Here is a 20,182-nt window from a genome sequence, read left to right on the forward strand (position 1 = left end):
TATTACTACTAACAACACTAAGACAGGATAAAGGTCAAGGGGTTTTGTTATAAAACAAAGGTGAAGATTGATCCTCGAGAATTGAGGAAGACAGTAATTTTGAGATGAAGTTTGTCCTCACCAAGGACTTAAAGTCCTATGTACACTTTACACACTGCAAACACACTCACGTATCACTGCATACATACTCCCTCCTACAAATATGTCCATAGTTGTTTAATCATTCTTATCACTATAGGACATGGGAGTAGCAAGTAGAGGTGGATTCCTAGAAAAGTTCTACACATGAGCCAACTAAAAAAAAATTTTTTTTCTATTCTTCTCATTAATGAGACAGAAGAGAAGTAACAAACGGAAAGAAAGGAAGATAAAAAGGAAGAAGAACAGAAAGGAGTTAAATCATGATGATCATTTGGCAAGAGGATCCCCTTTACAGATGAAAATACGGTGGCCTTGGTTAATGTAAAGCTTCTGCTCAAGGGGAAATAACCTTGAATTAGGAGTCCAAGTTTCTAACTTTCACATTGCCAGCATGTAGTTGTATGACCTTTGATAGACATGTAAAATTTCAAATACTTATCTGTAAAATGAGGACATTTCTTCATCTGGGTGAAAATGAGACCGATCAGATTACCTGGAAAGTACATTTTGAAATTCCTTCATTCCATGAGTATTTGCAATTGTAGGCAACAGAGATAAATTTCTTCTGAAAATAAGAAAGCCCATGTTTTCAAGATATAAATTCAGGAAAGATTCACTAAACAAACTGAATTAGGGTAGAGCCTCACAAGTCCTAACGCTCGGAATAGTTCTACTTTCTAGAAGGGGTCCTGACGAGCCAATTAATCTTGTTTTCCTTGTGCCTTGACTTTATTCCTAGCTCTAGAGAAATAAAAGATGTCTATATTTGGTTTTATTCAACCACATTCTAAAGTCTGAGTTGCTTCTCAAGAAAACAAACAAGGTATTGTTTGTAGCTGAAATACCCTAATCAGAGTGCCATCTAGTCACCTCAACGGTGAAATGTACTGGTAATACCTCCCCTTCCCCCAAAGAGATGTATTAGTGAGGCACTTTTAGCTTTAAAAGAATATTTCTGTTACTCTCCACATTTCCAGCTTTCTTCAAATAGTCCTTAGTGTCTAGTCTCAACTCTAAGATGAATAAAAAAAAAATGTCTGAAGCTGAGAATATAGCAATATTACTTGTTTTCCTATTTGAAACCAATGAGGAGTGAAGGAAAAGCTGAAGGAGGGTCTAAGAAGGACAATTGACTTGGTAGATGTGCACCTCGCTTCTTCATCCAAATTGAACTCAGTCTCTTCAAAGGATGTGCAGGGACCATATCTCACCTGTCCTGAGCACCATTCCTGGTACATGGTGAGTACTGAATAAATGCTTTCCAGGGTGGGGGAAACAAGAGCTACTAAATCCAGGGGTGCCTGGGTGGCTCAGTCGTTAAGCGTCTGCCTTCGGCTCAGGTCATGATCCCAGGGTCCTGGGATCGAGCCCCGCATCGGGCTCCCTGCTCGGCGGGGAGTCTGCTTCTCCCTCTGACCCTCCCCCCTCTCATGCTCTCTGTCTCTCATTCTCTCTGTCTCAAATAAATAAATAAAATCTTTAAAAAAAAAAAGAGCTACTAAATTCAGAAATTTAGCCAAAAAAGGCAGAAAAGGATCTAATCGGTGCTAGGATTTGTTGGAATATTGATATGAAATGTCAGTAAAATAGTATCAAGTTTTTTTTTTTTTTTTTTCTTCCTAAACTAGTTGCAGAGCTCCCACCTTTCCCTTTTATGGCTCTGTCTGCCCTTTGAAAGTAATGGCGATCTGAATTTTTCTTCAGACAGTGAAAGCACAATAGTGTTCATCTCCTGGCACAGTAGTCTAGGAAAACACTATCTGATTTAACATCTTGAACCGTGTAAACTATGACTATGGAAAAAGGATGTTTCACTAGAGGAAGCCTTGAGGCCACTGTGAATTTGAACACCTAGCCGTAAATACACCAAAGGAGTTGTAGCCTGTATTAAATGGGTTCGGACAAGTTGAATTTCAGGTCATGGAAACTGGCCATCTCCTCTGTTTCCTCCCTGGTCAGCTCATACATGAGAGAATAATCAATAGCAACAATTGAACAACCAGATTTCTCAGAAACACACATCCCAGCTGCAAAAGAAATGTGTACAACTTAGAAATTAAGGGACCATAGGAGATAGCATTTTAGAGAAATGGACTTCACGAAAACACTTGAATATGGCCCTTCCTATGAGATTATATTTAGAACCAAATCTCTGGTAGCCTGAATATTATCTTTGGTCACTGAACTCACCAATTAAAGTAAGGAGCCACATGGAAACTGAATCTCTATGCCCAGACCTTAAAAGCATGCGTAATGAGATTTTTCCCATGGATTTCTCCATATGATTCCTCCTCCCTCCAAATCTTAGCTAAGGGATATGCCTTGCATAAAGGCCTGTTCCCATTACAACATCTTCTGATTAATTAAGGATTAGTTTTTAAAAGGAAGAAAAAAGCACCTTCTGATTTGGTTTTGTTAGTACAAATGTTCCCTATTTGCATTACACTCCTATCTGGAAAATTCGCCTAGGAGTGCCTTCTTAAATGACTGAGGCCCATGTTGAGTCATCTCTACTTAGGTATTGTTTCAATTAGCAATAATCGTGCCTCATGCCTCAGATAAACCTCATTGGCTATGATACTGCCACTGCACAAAGCTCTACTTAGGTATTGTGTGGCGGAAGTACGCCACAGAGGCCCAGTCCTGGGCAACTGCAGATCTAAGTTTGTATATCTTTGCTAATTTCTTTTTTTTTTTTTAAGATTTTATTTATTTATTTGACAGAGAGAGAGACAGCGAGAGAGGGAACACAAGCAGGGGGAGTGGGAGAGAGAGAAGCAGGCTTCCCGCGGAGCAGGGTGCCCAATGCGGGGCTCCATCCCAGGACCCTGGGATCATGACCTGAGCCGAAGGCAGACGCTTAACGACTGAGCCACCCAGGTGCCCCATCTTTGCTAATTTCTTTTCCTTCTGTGAGTCCTAGTCTGCTCCTCTGTAAAAGGGAGAGGCCTGGAAAAGTTGCTGCTGAAGGTCCCCAAAATGCTACTGCCCCCTGGAGGGCAAGCCATGATGATGGCTGACAAAATTTAAGAGTCCTGTTGGGGATGGAAAGGTAGGAATCAAGAATTTATAAACATCAGGAAGGAATCAAAGATTTGACTTAGATTTCTCTTGTGGCTAGCTCAGCTAGAGTTTGGAAGGGATGCTGATAAGGCAACTGGTTCCCATCGATCACAGCAGAGAAACAGCATTAAGTGTTGGTAGAAATATATGACTGGGACTGAGAGTGTTGTTAACTGAGGCCATTTAATAAAAAGCAACTCCCAGACAAGATACAGGTCAGAAAGAGGTTTTTTTTTTTTTTTTTTTTCTTTCTAGTTAGTCTGCCTGTGGTAGGCAGAATAATTGCCATCTCTCTCCCAAACATGGCCACATCCTAATCCCTGAAACCTGTGAACGTTACCTTACATGGCAAAAAGGATTTACATGTGATTCAAGATTTTGAGATGGGGACATCACCTGGATTATTCAGGTGGGCTCAGTCTTAAATCACATGAGTCCTTAAAAGCAGAAAATTTTTTCAGCTGCAGAAAGCAAGAGAGAGAGCCCACTGCTGTTGACTTTGAAGACAGAGAAAGGGACCATGAGACAAGGAATGTGGGTGGTCTCATAATGCTGGAAAAGGCAAGGAAATGGATTCTCCCTTAAAGACTCGAGGAGAAAAAAAAAAAAACAACAGCCCTGTCAAAACCTGGATTTTAGCTCAGTAAAATGCACTCTGGACATCTGAACCTCCAGAAATGTATGATAATAAATTTGTGTTGTTTTATGTCACTAAGCATGTGATAATTTGTTACTGCAGCAATAGGAACTTAATACGGTGCCACTGGATGAAGGCGTCCGGGGACACTCCAGGCTGGTCCTAGAACACTGCCAAGCAGTTAGATGTCTCACCCACAAACTTCTTATTTTGTCATCTTTCTCCCTTGCAGGGATCAGCACATCAATGTATTCTACTTAACACAATTCAGGCTCAGGAAACACTCCTGAACCTAAAACATTCCCAATATACTGTAAGTATATAAGTGACTGATGTCAGTTCAAATATGCAATGAGCCTTGGATTAAGAAATGAACTTCCAAAACTTTATCTTCAAAGAACAGCCAGCAATGAAGGAAGAATGGAGTGTGGACAGGGGCTCTTTCAGGCATAGGTACAAACTCTCTCTGTCCTTAAGGCTACATCTTGACATCCTGTAAACTTTTGCTGTTTTGTTATTTGGAGAGCATAGTCTGTCCAACCTAGTGGTCTTAGTCACACACCATATACTGACAATGAAGAATTTGGAAAGGAAAAAAAAAAGGCATTTGGTAGTAGGATGAGAAGTAAAAGGAATGAAAATAAAAGGAAAGGAAAAAAGGCATTTTTAAAAAAGTGTATAAACTTCTCAAAGATGTAGGCATTCAAAATTTTAAAAACTGAGAGGCATCTGTGATAACTATAAGCATCATTTTCTCTATTATTTCCTACCATCTGCCTCCTCCTCTCTGCTCTTTTACCTCTGCTTTTCTGCCTCATGACCTGCCCTTTGCCTTGCAAAATTCACTGGTAGTCAGAGGGCTTATTTTATTCTATTACTGCATTCTAATCCTTGGATTGGCCCACATAACACTTAGACATACACAGATGTTTTCTGTATGACAAAAGGGAAAGGTCCCTATTTAGAAAAGTCCTCTGTTTCCACATGAAGTACAGATGTGCAACATACATAGTTGATTTATAAACCAAACCAGAGTCTGTGACAGCACTTTTTTATAGGATATGAATAAAACTTAACAAATTACTATTTAGTTGACTATCTCCTAGTATGTACTATTTTTCCTTGCCATATCTGTCTTCACTCCCCCCTCATTATAAATTAGCATCATTTCTTGGCACTTTTCAGACACAACAGATGTAATGCTATCAACATTTTCGTAATGCTAAAGTCACTATGAGCTCCAGGCATACTGATTGCTGTCAGCAATCCTATGTTTTTATTGTAAGTTTCTCTCTTTCTTCAATGTATTGGACTATATGGTGTATATATAACAGAAACATGCACACTGCAATACCAATTGCTTGAATGGGCCATGAACCAAAATGAGCAAATGGAAACATCTGCTCACCTTCAAAAGTCATTAATGAATAAATAATTGCTCCAGATTATTTATAATCTATATATATATAGACAGATATAATTTATAATCTATATAATCTTGCTCCAATCTAATCCTTGGATTGGCCCACATAACACTTAGACATACATAAATGTTTTCTGTACGACAAAAGGGAAAGGTCCCTATTTAGAAAAGTCCTCTGTTTCCACGTGAAGTACAGATGTGCAACATTTTTAGCAAGAACCACAATTTACTACAGTTTTTAATAACTTATGGAACTAAAGAAATTCTAGATGCATCAGCCACCTGTAGATTAGTACTGAAGCAATATTCCACCAAGAACCATCCTTTTCTAGATTTCTGGCGGCTTGCGTTGTAAGACTCACATCGTGTCATGCTAAGTCTCTTTTTCTCATTTTGCTAAAAGAATGGCTAATAAAATTACAGGAGTCATGAAGAGGAAAGAAGCACAAACCTGTGGAGAAACAACACACACACACACACACACACACACACACACACACACACCAGACTTAACCTAATTCACAAGTACTGCTACAGAGAAGTAGGCCCAGCATCAAAGAAATAAGTACTGTCTAAATATCCTCTCCTAAACCCCTCTTCATTGCCCTCAGGGACAAACAGAATACTTTTCCCAAGTGGCAGAAAATGAGAAAAAGTAATTTTCAAGCCTAAATATAAAAGAGCATTCTTCATGTGTTCAGACATGTAACTATAACCTAACAATAACTATACTTTTGCCCCAAACCCACTCCCATGACATACTACTCAACCCGCCAATGATCAGAACCCGTTTAGAAAGATGCCCTGGACACTGCCTTCACCAGCAATGGGGAGGGAGATGAAGACACCCATGGTCATGTCCAGGAGGTCAAGGCCTCTGTCTGAGAACAAAGTACACAGGCCACTAAAGGTCCAAATAAAAAGTTAAATAGTAACGTAATCTTTCTATACATGAACTGCCAAAGCACAGAAGATGCATTTTTAAAGGAGCGATCTGGGCAAAATGTAAAAACACTGAGTCAACATGTTTTCCAACAAGAGTTGGTAACCTTTTTAAAAGTGAACTGTGAAGTTTCTAACATCTTTCTTTCTAGAGTAAAGTGGATATGGGTGACTCTCCAACTCCTGCGGGGCTGTGGGAGGGAGCCAGAGACAGAAGTGGCAGAATTAGCCACAGTCTGGGTTTTGCCATCCACAAAGTCTGAGGAAAGAGTACTGACTTTAAAGAGTATTTAATTAAGGTGGAAAGAGCCTCAGGGCTTCAGGTGACCTGCACTGATTCCATGTTTTGCAGCCAATGGCAAGGCGACTCCCTAGTCCTCAGTAACATCATAAGTGTGCATCAAGTGAACATGTTGGACAGCAGTTCTCCAAATGTGCTGAGAAAAGGTAGTTAAATATGCCCCTCTAACAACAAAAAGGACTGTGCAAACAGGATTGAGGAAACACGACTACCATATTCCTTGCCCCCTTTCCCTCCCACCAAATTAGAATGCTCAAAACTCTGAAAGTCCTGGCCAAAACTTGGTCCAACTCTGGAATTTCACAATCTTTTTTTGATCATCAATCTCTTATAACATTACTACCTGTGATAGATATTTTGTGAAATGTCTCCCAACAATTCCCACTTTCTGATTTCCATGCACTTGGATAACCTTCCTACTTAAGTGTGGGTTGGACCAAGTGGTTAGCTTCAAATGAATAAAATATGGCAAAGGCAATTGGGGTGTTACTTCCAATAACAGGTTATCAGTTGCTGTGATCTCCTTCTTCTCTTTTGACTCTTGGTTTGCTCAGTCTGATGAAGCCATGTACCATGTTGTGAGCTGACCTATGGAACAGCCCATTTGACAAGGAACTGAGGGTGGTCCCCAGCCCACAGCCAGCAAGAAGCTAACTCCTGCCAAACTACATGAATGAACTTGAAAGTGGGTCTTCCCCTAGCCAAGCCTTAAGACCACGATAGTCCTGGCTAACCCCTTGATTGCAGCTTTTTGAGATACCTTGAGCCACTGGATCCAGCTAAGCCATACCTAGATTCCTGACTCAGAGAAACTCTGAAATAATAAACATCGTTTTAAACCACTAAGTTTTAGGGTAATTTGTTATGCAGCAATTAGCAAATGCTAACACAATAGCATATAGAACTACCCTATGGGAAACTCACTCTGGAAAGCCCTGATAGGATTTTTAAGGTTATTTCTTAGGTATCTTTTCAATGTATGAGATAAAGCAAATCATTGGAAAATAGATTTTCCTTATCACAATAGAGAAAAAAATATATAAGCCTTTAAATTATATGAACTCAATTGTCACTAATTAAAATGACTGAGCTGAGATTCACCTTTTCACTGGCAATGAGAAAGGATCTACAAAAATAAAGTATGAAAAAGACAGGTGCAAATTTTTCAAGCACTTTGGGTATACTCCAATCCCTGGGGGTGCTTTCTGCAAACTAAAATTTATGCATTAAGGCAGGTCTGCAAAAGACTTCTTGTCTACACATTTTTGGATCAGTTTCAGTTTTGATACAAAACTCACAATATTAATTGTGTAAAATTCACAATATTTCATTAAGACTGCTCTTCCTTGGAATAGGTCCTTGATACAAGCAGGCTTTACAAATTATCAAAACTTCTCTACCACTAGGAAACTCTGATCCCACATTTTATGGTCTCACCAGAACTAAAAAACTGCTAGAATAACTTCAAAGCACTGGTAACTGTGATGGCACATAATGCAGGCTTAATGTTAGTATTTCCATTATCTCTTTATCACACTTAATGAATATATAAATGTATAAACAAAAATAAGTATGCATCTGTCTGTCAATGACATGATAAAATTAATGAGGCTGATTTCCTAATAAATACACAGAATGTACAAACACAGATGAGCATTATTGCCTTCAAAGAAAACACACTGAAGGTCTTTACACTTTTCTCAAGAAGCTGTCATCATCCATTGCTTTTTTGCATAATTTCTTTTTGGGTTACTTTTTAAAAATAAGCTTTTTTGTGGATATTATTATTATTAAACTCTCACGTGGAAAGATCCAGTTTTCTTATTCATTTCATTTGACATAATTTGATTTAAGTGATGTTGGTTGCTTCAAAAAATAAGGGACAAGTTCACAAATTGATGATTTTCTATGATTTAAGATCTCCAAAGATACCACATGCAATCTTTAGACTCACGAACACATACACACACAGCACACACTTCCATCTCTTATTTTTTAATTACAAGGTTAATCTAAAACAAATATGAAATTGCAATTGTACTAACATTTAAAAAGTTAAGCAAAGTAAAAAATTAAACAACAATCATATCCTCTTATAAAGATCAAGTGATTTACTCATGTAAATGCACAGGGAGTTATAGCCATAAATTATTTTGCATCCGAATGATAATATACAATGTGCTTTGGCAGATTAAATACTGCCAACAGCATCAGGCTGCGGTGAGCAACTGAAGAATGTTTATTGCATTAAATTAAACTTCCTTGTCTGAAGCAGCATTGAACAGAAGGTATGCTTTCAAGTTTACCTTCCCTCAAAGCACAGATAAGGACCATTAAAAGAAAATGTCATGCATAGAAATCTGAATTTATCGAAGAGGAAAATTAGGCGAAAATTCTTCTTTTACACAGTATTTTTTATGGTTTTGGTTTGCTTGTTTTTCATTTGCCAAAAACAACTATGACGAGGGAGGGAACAAAAAAGGATGATAGCTCAGCTCTTGTCATAGAACAGTAGGCATGGAATCAGAAAGACCGAGTCCTGCCACATATTTGCTTCTCTTTATAAGGCCTCAGTTTCCACATCTGTAAAATCAGAAAGTTCCAGTACTTCTAATCAAGACCAGTGCCACTCCCTATTGACAGGTGTATGTGTGACACGGACAGAATGCTGGCATCTGGGGATCAACAAAGTCTGGGCGTATTCGCTGGCATGTGGAGGGGCCAGCAGGCAGGTCCTCTACCTGCCCAATGTCTAGAATAGCATTCAGGTGGTTTTCGATGTACAAGGTGCCCCTGGGGTTAGGAGAGGCAGCGCAGCAGTGAAGCTAGAAATGATACACGGTTTGTACTGTGATAACGGATCTGCACAAAAAAATTGTCCAAAAAAAGTGCCAATGCTCCCCCTTTGAAAAATTGGGTTTTCTAAGGCACCCTCTAATCTCACATTCAGGGATGCTAAGATGTATGCCTCTGGGTCAAAGCCTTGCCCTTGTTAATCCTAGAAGTAACAACACATTAATTTTTTCCCTTACTTCTTCATCATACTGAACCCATTCCCAAAACCCCATTCCTAGGGGTTTTTCACTTGCTGTGTCTTCTGCCTGGCACTCACTGCTACCACCTTCAGGAGCTGACTCCCTCTCAATATAAAAGTCCAGCTCAAATGCATCTCCTCAGAGAGCCTGCTCACTCAATGCAACTCTTCTCACAATGTCATTTTTCTGTCTCATACTCATTTTTTTAATCACACCACCCTATTCTGCTTTCTTCATTGATCTTATTGCAATCTATTTTCTACGGTTATAAGTTTTTGTGTCCTTTCCTACAAGAATGATCACACCAAGAGAGCAAGATTCTTGTCTATTTTGTTCAGCTCCAAAAGCACAATCCCTAACACAATGGGAAACTCATATAGTTGCTCAATAAATATTTGTTGAAGGGATAAATGAGTAGGTGAGTGAATTTTAGAAAGAATTTTTAGCACATGAATATTTAGATCCATTATTTGCTTAAAAGGCACTGGACTAGGCATTGAGAATACTGAGAAAAAAATGAATGTGTATCTTGCCCAAGTAGATCTTACAGTGTAGGAATAGATAGACATTATCAATGAAATAACCAAACTAGTAAATACAACATTTAACACTGAAAAGTGCTGTCAGGTAGAAGTAGCTCCCACAATGTTACAGAAGCTCAGAATGAGGACGTTTGAAACAGATACAGTAACCAGGGGGTGATTAAGACAAGGTCCAAAGAGCATCCCAGGCAGAGCCAGCAGCATTTGCAAAGGCTGTGTAGCCTGAAAGAGTGGACTGAGCCTTGGAAAAAAGCCAGTGTAGCTGATGCAGAAAGGGCAAGGGAAAGCTAGAGATGAAGTCAGGCTTAGAGGTGAAGGGGAACTGGACCATGCAGGATTTTGAGTCATGGCAAGGGCTTTTGTCTTTATCCTAAGAGCAGTGAGAAGCCACTGCCAAATTTAAGCAGTGAGGACGAACAGAAGTGGAGGGCGCTATAATCAGATTCATATTAAGAGGCCAGAGTGGTTGCTTACAGAGTAGTTGGGAGGCTATTTCAGTGATCTACGTCATAGTGAATATAACCTGAATTTTGTTGTGCTGCTGTAGATGGACAGAACTAAGCAAATTTAAGAGATGTTTAGGGGAGAAGATCCAGGGACTGGATAGCAGAAATCCTATAGAAGGGAGAAAAGAGAGAAAGATATTGCAGACCAATGGTGCCATTCTTTGAGAGAGAAGGACAGTTAGTGACATAAATGAATTTGGCTCGGGGATGTTGAATTAGGGGCTCCCTTTGAGACATTCAAGATCAGCTTTAAGATGACTTGTATAGGAGCTCAGAAGAGCAGCCTTGCTAGAGGAATATGTCTGTGAGTCATTTGCACGGAGCTGACAGTTCAAGGGCAATGATGGGATGGCCTGGGATTGTGTAGTTGAGCTCAGCTGTGGCAGAAATGGCCTTGAGCTCAGGGAGAACAGCCTAAGGAAGAGAACCCAGAGGAAGGGGTCCCAAATAACGAGGGAGCAGTGTGAGGCCCTAGGGATGCTTTGGGGATCACATCACACGTATATGGACAGGTGGATACCGTCATCAATATTTGCTCCATTTCCAATTTTGTTAGCAACTTCTCCCTTCAAAATTCATGCCACCCCTGACGCCCTCCAACAAATCACATGAGGTAATGTGGATGGACAAAGCAGGTTCGATGTGTGTGGAACTAGAGAAAAGCTGGGAGACTAAAGTTTTGGTATACTTGATGAAGCATTAATCATTCCACATTTTTTATTTCCCTTATTCTCTGCCACCATAGTTGATGTAAGTACTGGGAAAAAGACTTTATATTTGCATAGTGTGTTTGCCAGTTATCAGTCTCAGCCTCTCAGCTCCAAAATGTATCCTTCAGTACTCGTGGTGCAGGAGGGGGCTGGAACCTTTCCCATTTCTCCTTTGCAACAGGCATGATGTTGAATGATGCCAGTAGAGGGTGCTGGAGGGGCACTGCAGGAGGAAGGGTCTTTTCTTCCTAGTGATGGTGTGCTTCCGTTTCTCTTCCTTTGCCTCCTTCCTACCACAGGGCTACCTCTGGTGTTGTATGCGGGCATCCAGTGGTGCACACATTCCCTTGGTGCTCAGGGCTGGCTCCAGGTCAGTGACCAATTCACTGCAGCTCTCCTGATTTAGACTGGAAACTGGCTCCCAGAACCTCAACCTTTCCTGTGGTCCCACTCACCAGCATCCACCTGCCTATCCTAAGGAGGATATTTTCTTTCCAGGGACTGTCGACCAACTCCACCCCAGGGCAACCCATTAAAGCTCTCTGCCATCCAGTGGGGGGCAAGCGCACCTTCTCCAATGAAGTCTGAACACAAGATTTGAGAATAAGATCCTTCCTTCTGAATTTGTTCCTTCCTTGCACATTCTCTCTCACCCTTAAAGTCTTCTTTAGAGTTTTCTTTATGCCTTTGTAGTTACTCCCCTCTCATAGATAATTAATTATATAAAACATTTCCTGTTCAAATCAACTGTTTTTTTAGTCTCCTGACTGGACTCTGACAGATATAGTAACACTTTCTACTTTTTAAAATATATCTAATAAATGATACAACCTTTACAATATTCCTGTGAAGTGGGTATCTCTATTTTAGACATGAAAGCCCATTGGGCAAGTTTTTTTCTTTAATTCAATAAGTATTTACTGAGTGCTGAATATGGGCCTGATGCAAGGCTTAGCACTCAAAGTCTCTAAGGTAGAGCCAAAATCCAGGGATCCAAGTTGAGAGTGTTTTCTCTCACACATTTAGAGTAGCAGGAAGCATGTTGGTAGCATACCAGGTTTTGAAGAACTTTAGGGTATTTCTTCTTAAATTGAATATGCTTACAACTTACCTATCTTTGCAAGTATAGATTCTGATTCAGTGGTTGTGGGTTGAATTGTGCCCTCCCCCCATTCATATGTTGCAGTATTAACTCCTAGTACTTCAAACTTACCTGGAAATAAGGTCACTGTCTATGTAATTAGTTGAGTTACAATGAAGTCATACTGGAGTGGTGTGGGACCCAATCCAAGATGACTGGTGTCCTTACAAAAAGAATGCCATGAGAAAACACACCTGCACACAGGGAGAATGCCATGCCGTGTGAATATGAAGGCGGGGATCTGGATGATGCATCTGGAATGCCGAAGATTGCCAGCAAAAGCAAGGAGAAAGGCACAGACAACAGAAGAAACCAACCCTGCCAACAACTTGATCTCAAACTCCTAGCCTCCAGCACTGTGAAATGACACATTATGGTAGTGATGCCACCCAGTTCGTGGTACTTGGTTAAGGCAGCCCTACAGCGGGTCTGGGGTGAAGCCTGAGCTTCTGCATCTCTAACGACCTCCCAGGTGATGCTGGGTCTTTGGATAATACTTTGAGTAGCCAGGAGTTAATGTGTTAGAGATGGTGCTATCCTTGCCAATTCCTCTTTTTCCTAACACTCTCTTTTCTATAGCACCACCAGCTGAAAGGACTAACCCCATAGTTTGGCCAGTGACCCAGCACCCGTGTGACCTGACTCAAAACAATGAAAGAATTTTCTAGTTAACCATGGAGGAAGAAATTACAGTGCTGTTAAAAGTAAGGTCAAGGCCTAAGGCAGTTCATCTACCAGTGTAAATTAAAAGGAATAAGCAGAGAAATCCAGTTATTGGTAGGGCTGAATGAACACACATACAGATGTAGCCAAGTGACTTCAGTGCAAGAGGTGAAAGGTTTCCCAACTCCAACCACAGGGGTCCCTTGAGCGGGTTTAAACGTGGAAACACCTCCCATCACCATCTTTGCAAGGTCCAATCCAGCCATGACTACCTTTCAACTTCTATGGTTTCTCCCTCACTGCTTCGCAGGTACTCTGACAATACCTCCTTTTTTTTTTTTTTTTTTTAAGTTTTTAATTCCAGTTAGTTAACATACAGTGTTATGTCAGTTTCAGGTGTACAATACAGTGATTCAACAATCCCATACGTCACCCAGTGCTCATCACAATGACAATACATCCTTTTTTATTTCTCTCATTATTTGTAACCAGAGTGTTCTATTAGAATACACACACACAAAAAAATAGTAGAATTGAACACATCTGCTTCCTACCATTGATTTCCTCTGGCAGAGACACTAAACTGTCTCCTATTGACCATATCTCCTTCTTCCTTTTTATGAATTTTACCAGGGCATATGGCCTCCTAGCTGGAGATTGTACTTCACAGCATCCTCTGCATGTGTGGCCATGTGATCAAGTTTGGGGCAATGGGATAGGAGTTAAGATGATGTGTAGAATTTCAAGGTCATGTTCTTATACAGAGCACTTGCCCTGGACTTTCTCCATGTTCCCACAGCTAGGAAACAGCAACATGAGCAGCAGCGGGGCTCATAAATGGAAGGCGCACGCAGGAAGGCATCTCACACCTGCTACCCTAGACTTCTCGCTTAGCTTTCCACTGTCACATATTTACAGGTTTCTTTGTTACAGCATCTTCACACGTATCCTAACTAATATTCTCCAAAAAGCTTTCCAATGATGCTTTACTTTTATGTGAACTTGCTCTCCATTTCCAATTCTAAGCCATGGCCTGATGGTTCCATTCTGCTTTATTTGAGGTTCATGGGGCTTGGTGGTGATAAAGTATGTCTATGCCTAGGCCAGAACATCAGCAGCCTCATTTTTTGTCAGGGCTGTAGGGCGACTTCCAGTCACTGCACAGGCCTTAGGACCTGGTTTCCCATTAAGCACTACAGTGTCTGAACTGAGATGGCCCCTTGTCCTCATTTAGAGCCAGTTTTATTCCACCCACATACATGCACAGACTGGATAAGGCCTGGACAAAGACAAACACAAGTGTTGGGTGACAAAGGAGAATTTCAAACAATGATAATAATAATAAAAATAAAATTAAAATCTCTCCTTTTTTAATAACTAGCATATACACAGCCAAGTGTTCTGATAATGTCTTATATTGAGAGCAACCCCCAAGAATTCACAGCACTCAGGCAGAGCATCTAGTTTTATTAAACATTTTCCCACTTGAGCAGATACCATGGACCCATTTTATAGATGGGGACACTGAAAGACGAGAAGGTTAAATTCTGTCATGCACACAACAGTTAAACACAGAAGTCACCTCAGTGTAGCATCCTACCCACTCAGGACACAATTTTTTCACCATTCATTCCTGGTTCATTCATTTCATTTATTCTTACAGTTTATTCAAATATTCAACAAAGACAGTAACAGCTCAGCTGTTACTGAATGTAAAATGGGCTGCAACTCCTACTTGCATTATTTATCATTTACTTAATTTTCATCTGACAAGCAATTACTAAACACTTACAACATGTGGCCCGATACGCGCAGGAAGGTACTGAACAAGGGGCTTTCGGCCTCGTTGTGAAGCACTAAATGTAGGTTATGATAGGGCTTGGTTAACATCAGTAGACTGGAGTCGATCTTGCCTCAATTTGCCATCACGTACTGAGCGCCACCGGCCGAGTATACCCAGCCCAACCACCAAGCTCCACCCACATACCAATTCCACCACTGTCACTGCAGAAAAACTACACAGTGTGGTAGTTGTGTGGGGGGGAGAAAGATACTGGCAGAGGGAGAAATATGAAACCCTACTCCTCATAAAAAACTCAAGTGCTCAGACTTCTGATGGCAGGTTAGCGGTCACTCTGATACATGAAGGAGATAGTGCGCGCGCGCGCACACACACACACACATCTACACACACTCATCCACACACACACATCCACACGTGGAGGCAGAACTGAGTTGGAAAGTGAATCACAAGAAGAGAAATGGCAATAATTCAGTTATTTAGTCCAGAAAATGTGAATGAAGGAGGTAAAGGAGAACTGTTATTTTTAAATGAATTGACCTTGAGAAAGGGAGGCAATTATTTACTGAATTCTTGCTACCTCTAGGCACTGTGCTAGGAGCCGTCATATGTTTCTGTGGTTTCCTCGTTTAATCTTTTCCACCCCTGAGCCAGGGGGGTACTGCTAACTCTGATTTACAGACAGAGAAGCCAAGGTTTGGAAAGGTTAAGAATGTCACCTAAAGTCACACAAGTGGCAACCAGAACCAGAAATCATATCTCACCAAACCCCATGTATTTGGTACTTATTAGACCACCATATATGAGCCCATGCAAGAGAAGAAAGCACTACAATCAGGCTAGCAGGAAGCGAGAGAGAAAAATCAAGGGGCTAAATGTCAGCTGGGCAGGGACCCTGTGAATAATGGGAGAGAGGTATCAGAGGGTCACAAAGCATTTTTCAGGCCAGCACCTTCCGGCCATAGAATACAGGCCCAAAGAAATAGAACAGGGTAGGAGCAGTTAGTTATATGCCAGACTCTCACGTTTCCAGAGCCCTGCAAAGAGTGAATGTGGAAACACAAATACCATATTTTAAAGTATTTGAATGCTATAAATCAAGCAAATAAACTTAAATTCTCCTTTCTTATCAAGCACAGCTTTGTAACACCTGGGAAGGCCAGGTTCTGAGTTGGATTTTCCCAGCCTCTCAAAGGCAGCACCTAGAGAGTCAGCCTGGGACCTCATTCACTACCCACCACCTCAAGGCCTGCCCCCCTTTTTTTCCTACCCCCAGCTTCAGAGCATAGCCCCTTGTAAGCGGCTGTGTAGCCATGACTATGGACACCTAGCCCCAATGTCCAAAGCCATCTACATGCTCTTCCCTACAAGTGAGCACATTTGGGGCAGCTGAGGAGGGACACAGCCCTGCTGCTTGTCTGCCCCAGGCAAGAAGTCCCGCAGACCCCACAAGGAGGCGCAGAGTTACTGGACAGTCAATCAACTCAAAGGCTTTGGTACCTAGAGTGTGGTGTAGGATGGAGGCATAGGGCCCCAAAAATCACATCTCCTGAGTACATGGATTCTTTATGCCTGGAGAGGAGCACAGCTAGAGGGGGGCCAGAGCAGTGGCCTCCAAATCACATAGCTTAGGGCAGGGGCACCCTTTTCCTGAGTTTATGATCCATCTTGGGGGTGGGTCACAGAATTCTCTCTGTAAAGGGAGAAGATTTAGTTTGTGGGATTCAACTAGATTGGGTATGTTTCTAGTTCATCAGTTCTCACCCCCCTTGTACATGCAAACCACCTAAGAAGGTATAAAAAATGTACATACCTGGTCCTATCCATAGAGAATCTGCTTTAATTGGTATGAAGAAGGGCCTGTGCTTTGGGAATTTACAAAGCTGCCTAAGGGATTTAAGTGTGCAACCAAGGTTGCAGGTCACTATTAATGAGATAAAAGAATGTGTCCTATAGCCTGAAAACAACTCACCCCCCCCCCCCAACATTCTCATGTCTGCAAAACTCTGATGATTACTAACGGGTAACAGTGAGTATGGGAGGAAGATGATCAGAAGGAGGAGCGGAGGAGGCCAAGGCCAGAGGCAAAACACTGGGGCAAGGCTGTGCCCATTCATCTGATGGAAGAACATTTCTCCAAGAGTAAAGTTATGTGATTTTGGGGGTCAGGTCAGGAACTGAATTAGTTTATTTTCATGGATGAGTTCTTTCTTTCAAACTGTCCTGCATATAGGCACCTCAATGCCTGTCACCTGTTTCAAGCTATTGGTTTTGATAAAAGTCTTATTCCTAACTATAGCAAGAGACTTTTCGTTCATTTCATAGCCTTGACTTTTCTTTCTTGAGAACTAAGTGGCCACAGTGACATAGGACAGGAGAGCAGAGGACAGACACCTCTATCCCCTTCCTCCCATACAATACCAAGCCACACCCCTTCTGTTATAGACTGAATGTTTGCGTCCCTCAAAATTCCTATCTTGAAACCTAATCCCCAGTGTGAAGGTATTTGGAGGTGGGGGTTTTGGAAGAAAATTAGGTCTTCAGAGTGGGGCCCTCATGAATGGGATTCATACTCATAAAAGAGGCCCCAGTGAGAATCCTTGCCCCTTTCCACCATGCAAGGACACAGCAAAAAATGACTGTCTATGAACCAGGAAGTGAGCTCTCACCAGACACGGAAACTTCTGGCACCTTGATCTTGGATTTCCTAGCCCTCAGAACTGTGAGATCAAAGGATCTGTTGCTTATAAAGCCACCAGTCAATGTCTTTCTGTTTAACAGCAGCCTGAAAGGATTAAGATACCTGCCTGGCTGCACTTCTCTGATGTCCATCCAGGAGATGGGATAGACACACACATGTATCAACTCCCTGCTTCCTGCCCAGCCACTGATTTTGTTTCATCAAAGGTACACTGTAACCAGTGTACTAAGTGTATTTACTAAGAATAAAAAGTGGGCAAGAGTGTTTTGGCACTCTGAGCACATAAGTGCACACGGATTACACGCTTTCCTCACAAACAGCCACAGACCCCCTAGTTCATCTCCATCAGTGTTATCAAAGCACAACTTTCCTAAGATTCTGCTGCAAATTTCAGTTACAAACACTTATCAGCTATCTTCTTTTCAGGCATTTTTTTAAAATCTAGTAGATGGATATAAAATTTAAGTTGTATACATAAATGAAATTATAAGACAAATTTCCTGCATTACAATTCATTCCCAATTACCGCTCAAGACAAATTGTAAATATGGTCAGTGAAAGAGATCTGCCTTTTGTTAGCTTCTAGGCTGAAAGTCTAGATGTTTCGCTTAAGCAAACTTTGTTTAGAACAATGATCTTCAAACATGGATATGTATATCCCTAAGGTCCACAGTCAAGGATAATTGTAAGAAAAATGAATTCCACATTGTCATTGTCCATTTTTACCCTTTCGCAAGTTGGTTAGCCTAAGAATGTACAGTGCATCCCTTCATAATAGTCCCTTTTCAGTTACAAAGAATGCATAGCTTTGAGTATTGTTTTTGCCCTGAGAATAGAAATACCTGCAGGCACCAAAGGGATAAACCTAAATATTATTTTTCAGGAAGTCCCTGAAGCTTCATTAATAACGAATTAAGATACATTCCTTTCTTTTTCTGCCTTCTACACATTTTGTTGAAGCACGTAGCCTGGGATCACAAAGAGGTATTTTGTACCCTGGTTAAAATGCCAAAACAATGACAGTGATGGATAAATATAATGAGCGTTTGCACGACTCCCATATGCATTCATATATTTAATAACATTGGATGAAACGTATGGATAAAAAAGTATATGATTCCTTTCAGATTTGGTAAATTACGTTAAAAATGAAATTAAAAACCTATTGGTCAAGTAATAACATTAAATATTTATTTCAATAATCCCTTTTATTTCACTCTTTAAGATATTTCATGTTTTCAAGCTTCTAATAACAAGAAAAATTATATTTAAACTTTGATTAAAATGCTTAGGTATTTACTTAAAAATGTAAGACACACTTCTGCTTCTAGGAAGATACAGCACACATCCTTTTCGCTATTGCTCCTGCTAAGTATGACTCAAATCTGTGACTGTTATATATAAAATATATGACAGAATACTCTGCATGGTGGAAAGCGTGCATATTGGCTAGGGACTATAAGACCAGAAGAAATACAGAGGTAATTTCCCCGGGTTTTCTTTATGTCTCATGTTTCAGACTTGGATCAGAAGAAACTGGCAACTGAGACACACCAATGACACAAAAATAAAAGTCCCAACCAAAGTTTGCTTTCTCTAGCCAGAAGATCAGAAAATGGGAAGCCTTTAACATGGAAAATTTTAGACAAAACCCACTTCACTCCAGGCAAACACTATTAAAAACAAAAAAACAAAACAAAAAAAACTTTGACTCTACCCTCACCTGCCCACCTAGGCCAGCAAAGGAACTGAGACTTACACCTCATCATACCAAGAACCTGGAACATCTCAAACTGATCGAAAAAGACAATCAATAGATGGCAACAATGAGATGACAGAAACATCAGAATTATTTGACAAAGTTCTTAAAACAGCCATGATAAAAACACTTCAAAAAGTGATTATAAAAATGCTTGAAACAAATGGAAAGAGAACCTTATCAAAAAAGTAAAGTCTCATGAAAGAAAGAAAGAAAGAAGAAAAGAAAGAAAGAAAGAAAGAAAGAAAGAAAGAAAGAAAGAAAGAAAAAAGAAAGAAAGAGAGAGAGAAAAGAAAATATAAAGAAGAGTCAAAATCAAATTTTGGAACAAAAAAAAGACGAAAACCAAAATGAAATGCTCAGTGGATAGGCTTAATAGCAGAATGGGTGAGAGGTGAAGAAGAGAGAATCTGTAAACTAGAAGATAGAAAAAAGTGGGGGATTAGCCAATTTGAACAATAGAGGAAAAAAGAGTGAAAAAAAATTAACAGAGGCTCAGGATTTTTAGGGATGTAACTAAGTCTGTCTGTCTGTCTATCTACCTCTATCTATCTATCTAACAGTTGTGTCATTGGAGTTTCCGAAGGAGGGAAGAAAGAGGGTGGGGTTGAACAAGTACTCAAAGAGGAAGTAGCTGAAACTTCCAAAATTTGTCCAAAGATATAAACCTACAGGAGGTTCAAGAAGCTCGAAACACGATAAACCCAAAGAAATCCACAAGACACATTACTGTAATTCTGAAAATTAAGGAAAAAAAAGAGTTTTGAAGGCAGCCAGAGAGAAACAATACTTTATCAATATGGGGAAAAAAATTTTT

General features: G+C 40.4%; 1 protein-coding gene and 1 non-coding gene across 5 annotated transcripts in view; both read right to left on the reverse strand.

Annotated features, from left to right (window-relative positions):
- CTNNA2 (catenin alpha 2) overlaps positions 1-20,182 on the reverse strand; it is a 949,691-nt gene that overhangs the window by 447,865 nt on the left and 481,644 nt on the right. The window contains exon 7 of one of the 4 annotated variants that reach the window (XM_044919115.1): positions 3,000-3,035. The exons of the other annotated variants lie outside the window; for them this stretch is intronic. Within the exon in view, the coding sequence (XP_044775050.1) occupies positions 3,000-3,035 (36 nt within the window). The remainder of the gene's footprint in view (positions 1-2,999; positions 3,036-20,182) is intronic. 4 annotated transcript variants of the gene reach the window in all.
- Positions 2,604-2,739, reverse strand: LOC123326044. The gene has a single exon (XR_006540834.1). It is a non-coding gene; the product is annotated as a U4 spliceosomal RNA (small nuclear RNA).

The sequence above is a fragment of the Neomonachus schauinslandi genome, chromosome 10 (assembly GCF_002201575.2).
Source record: "Neomonachus schauinslandi chromosome 10, ASM220157v2, whole genome shotgun sequence".
NCBI lineage: Eukaryota > Metazoa > Chordata > Mammalia > Carnivora > Phocidae > Neomonachus > Neomonachus schauinslandi.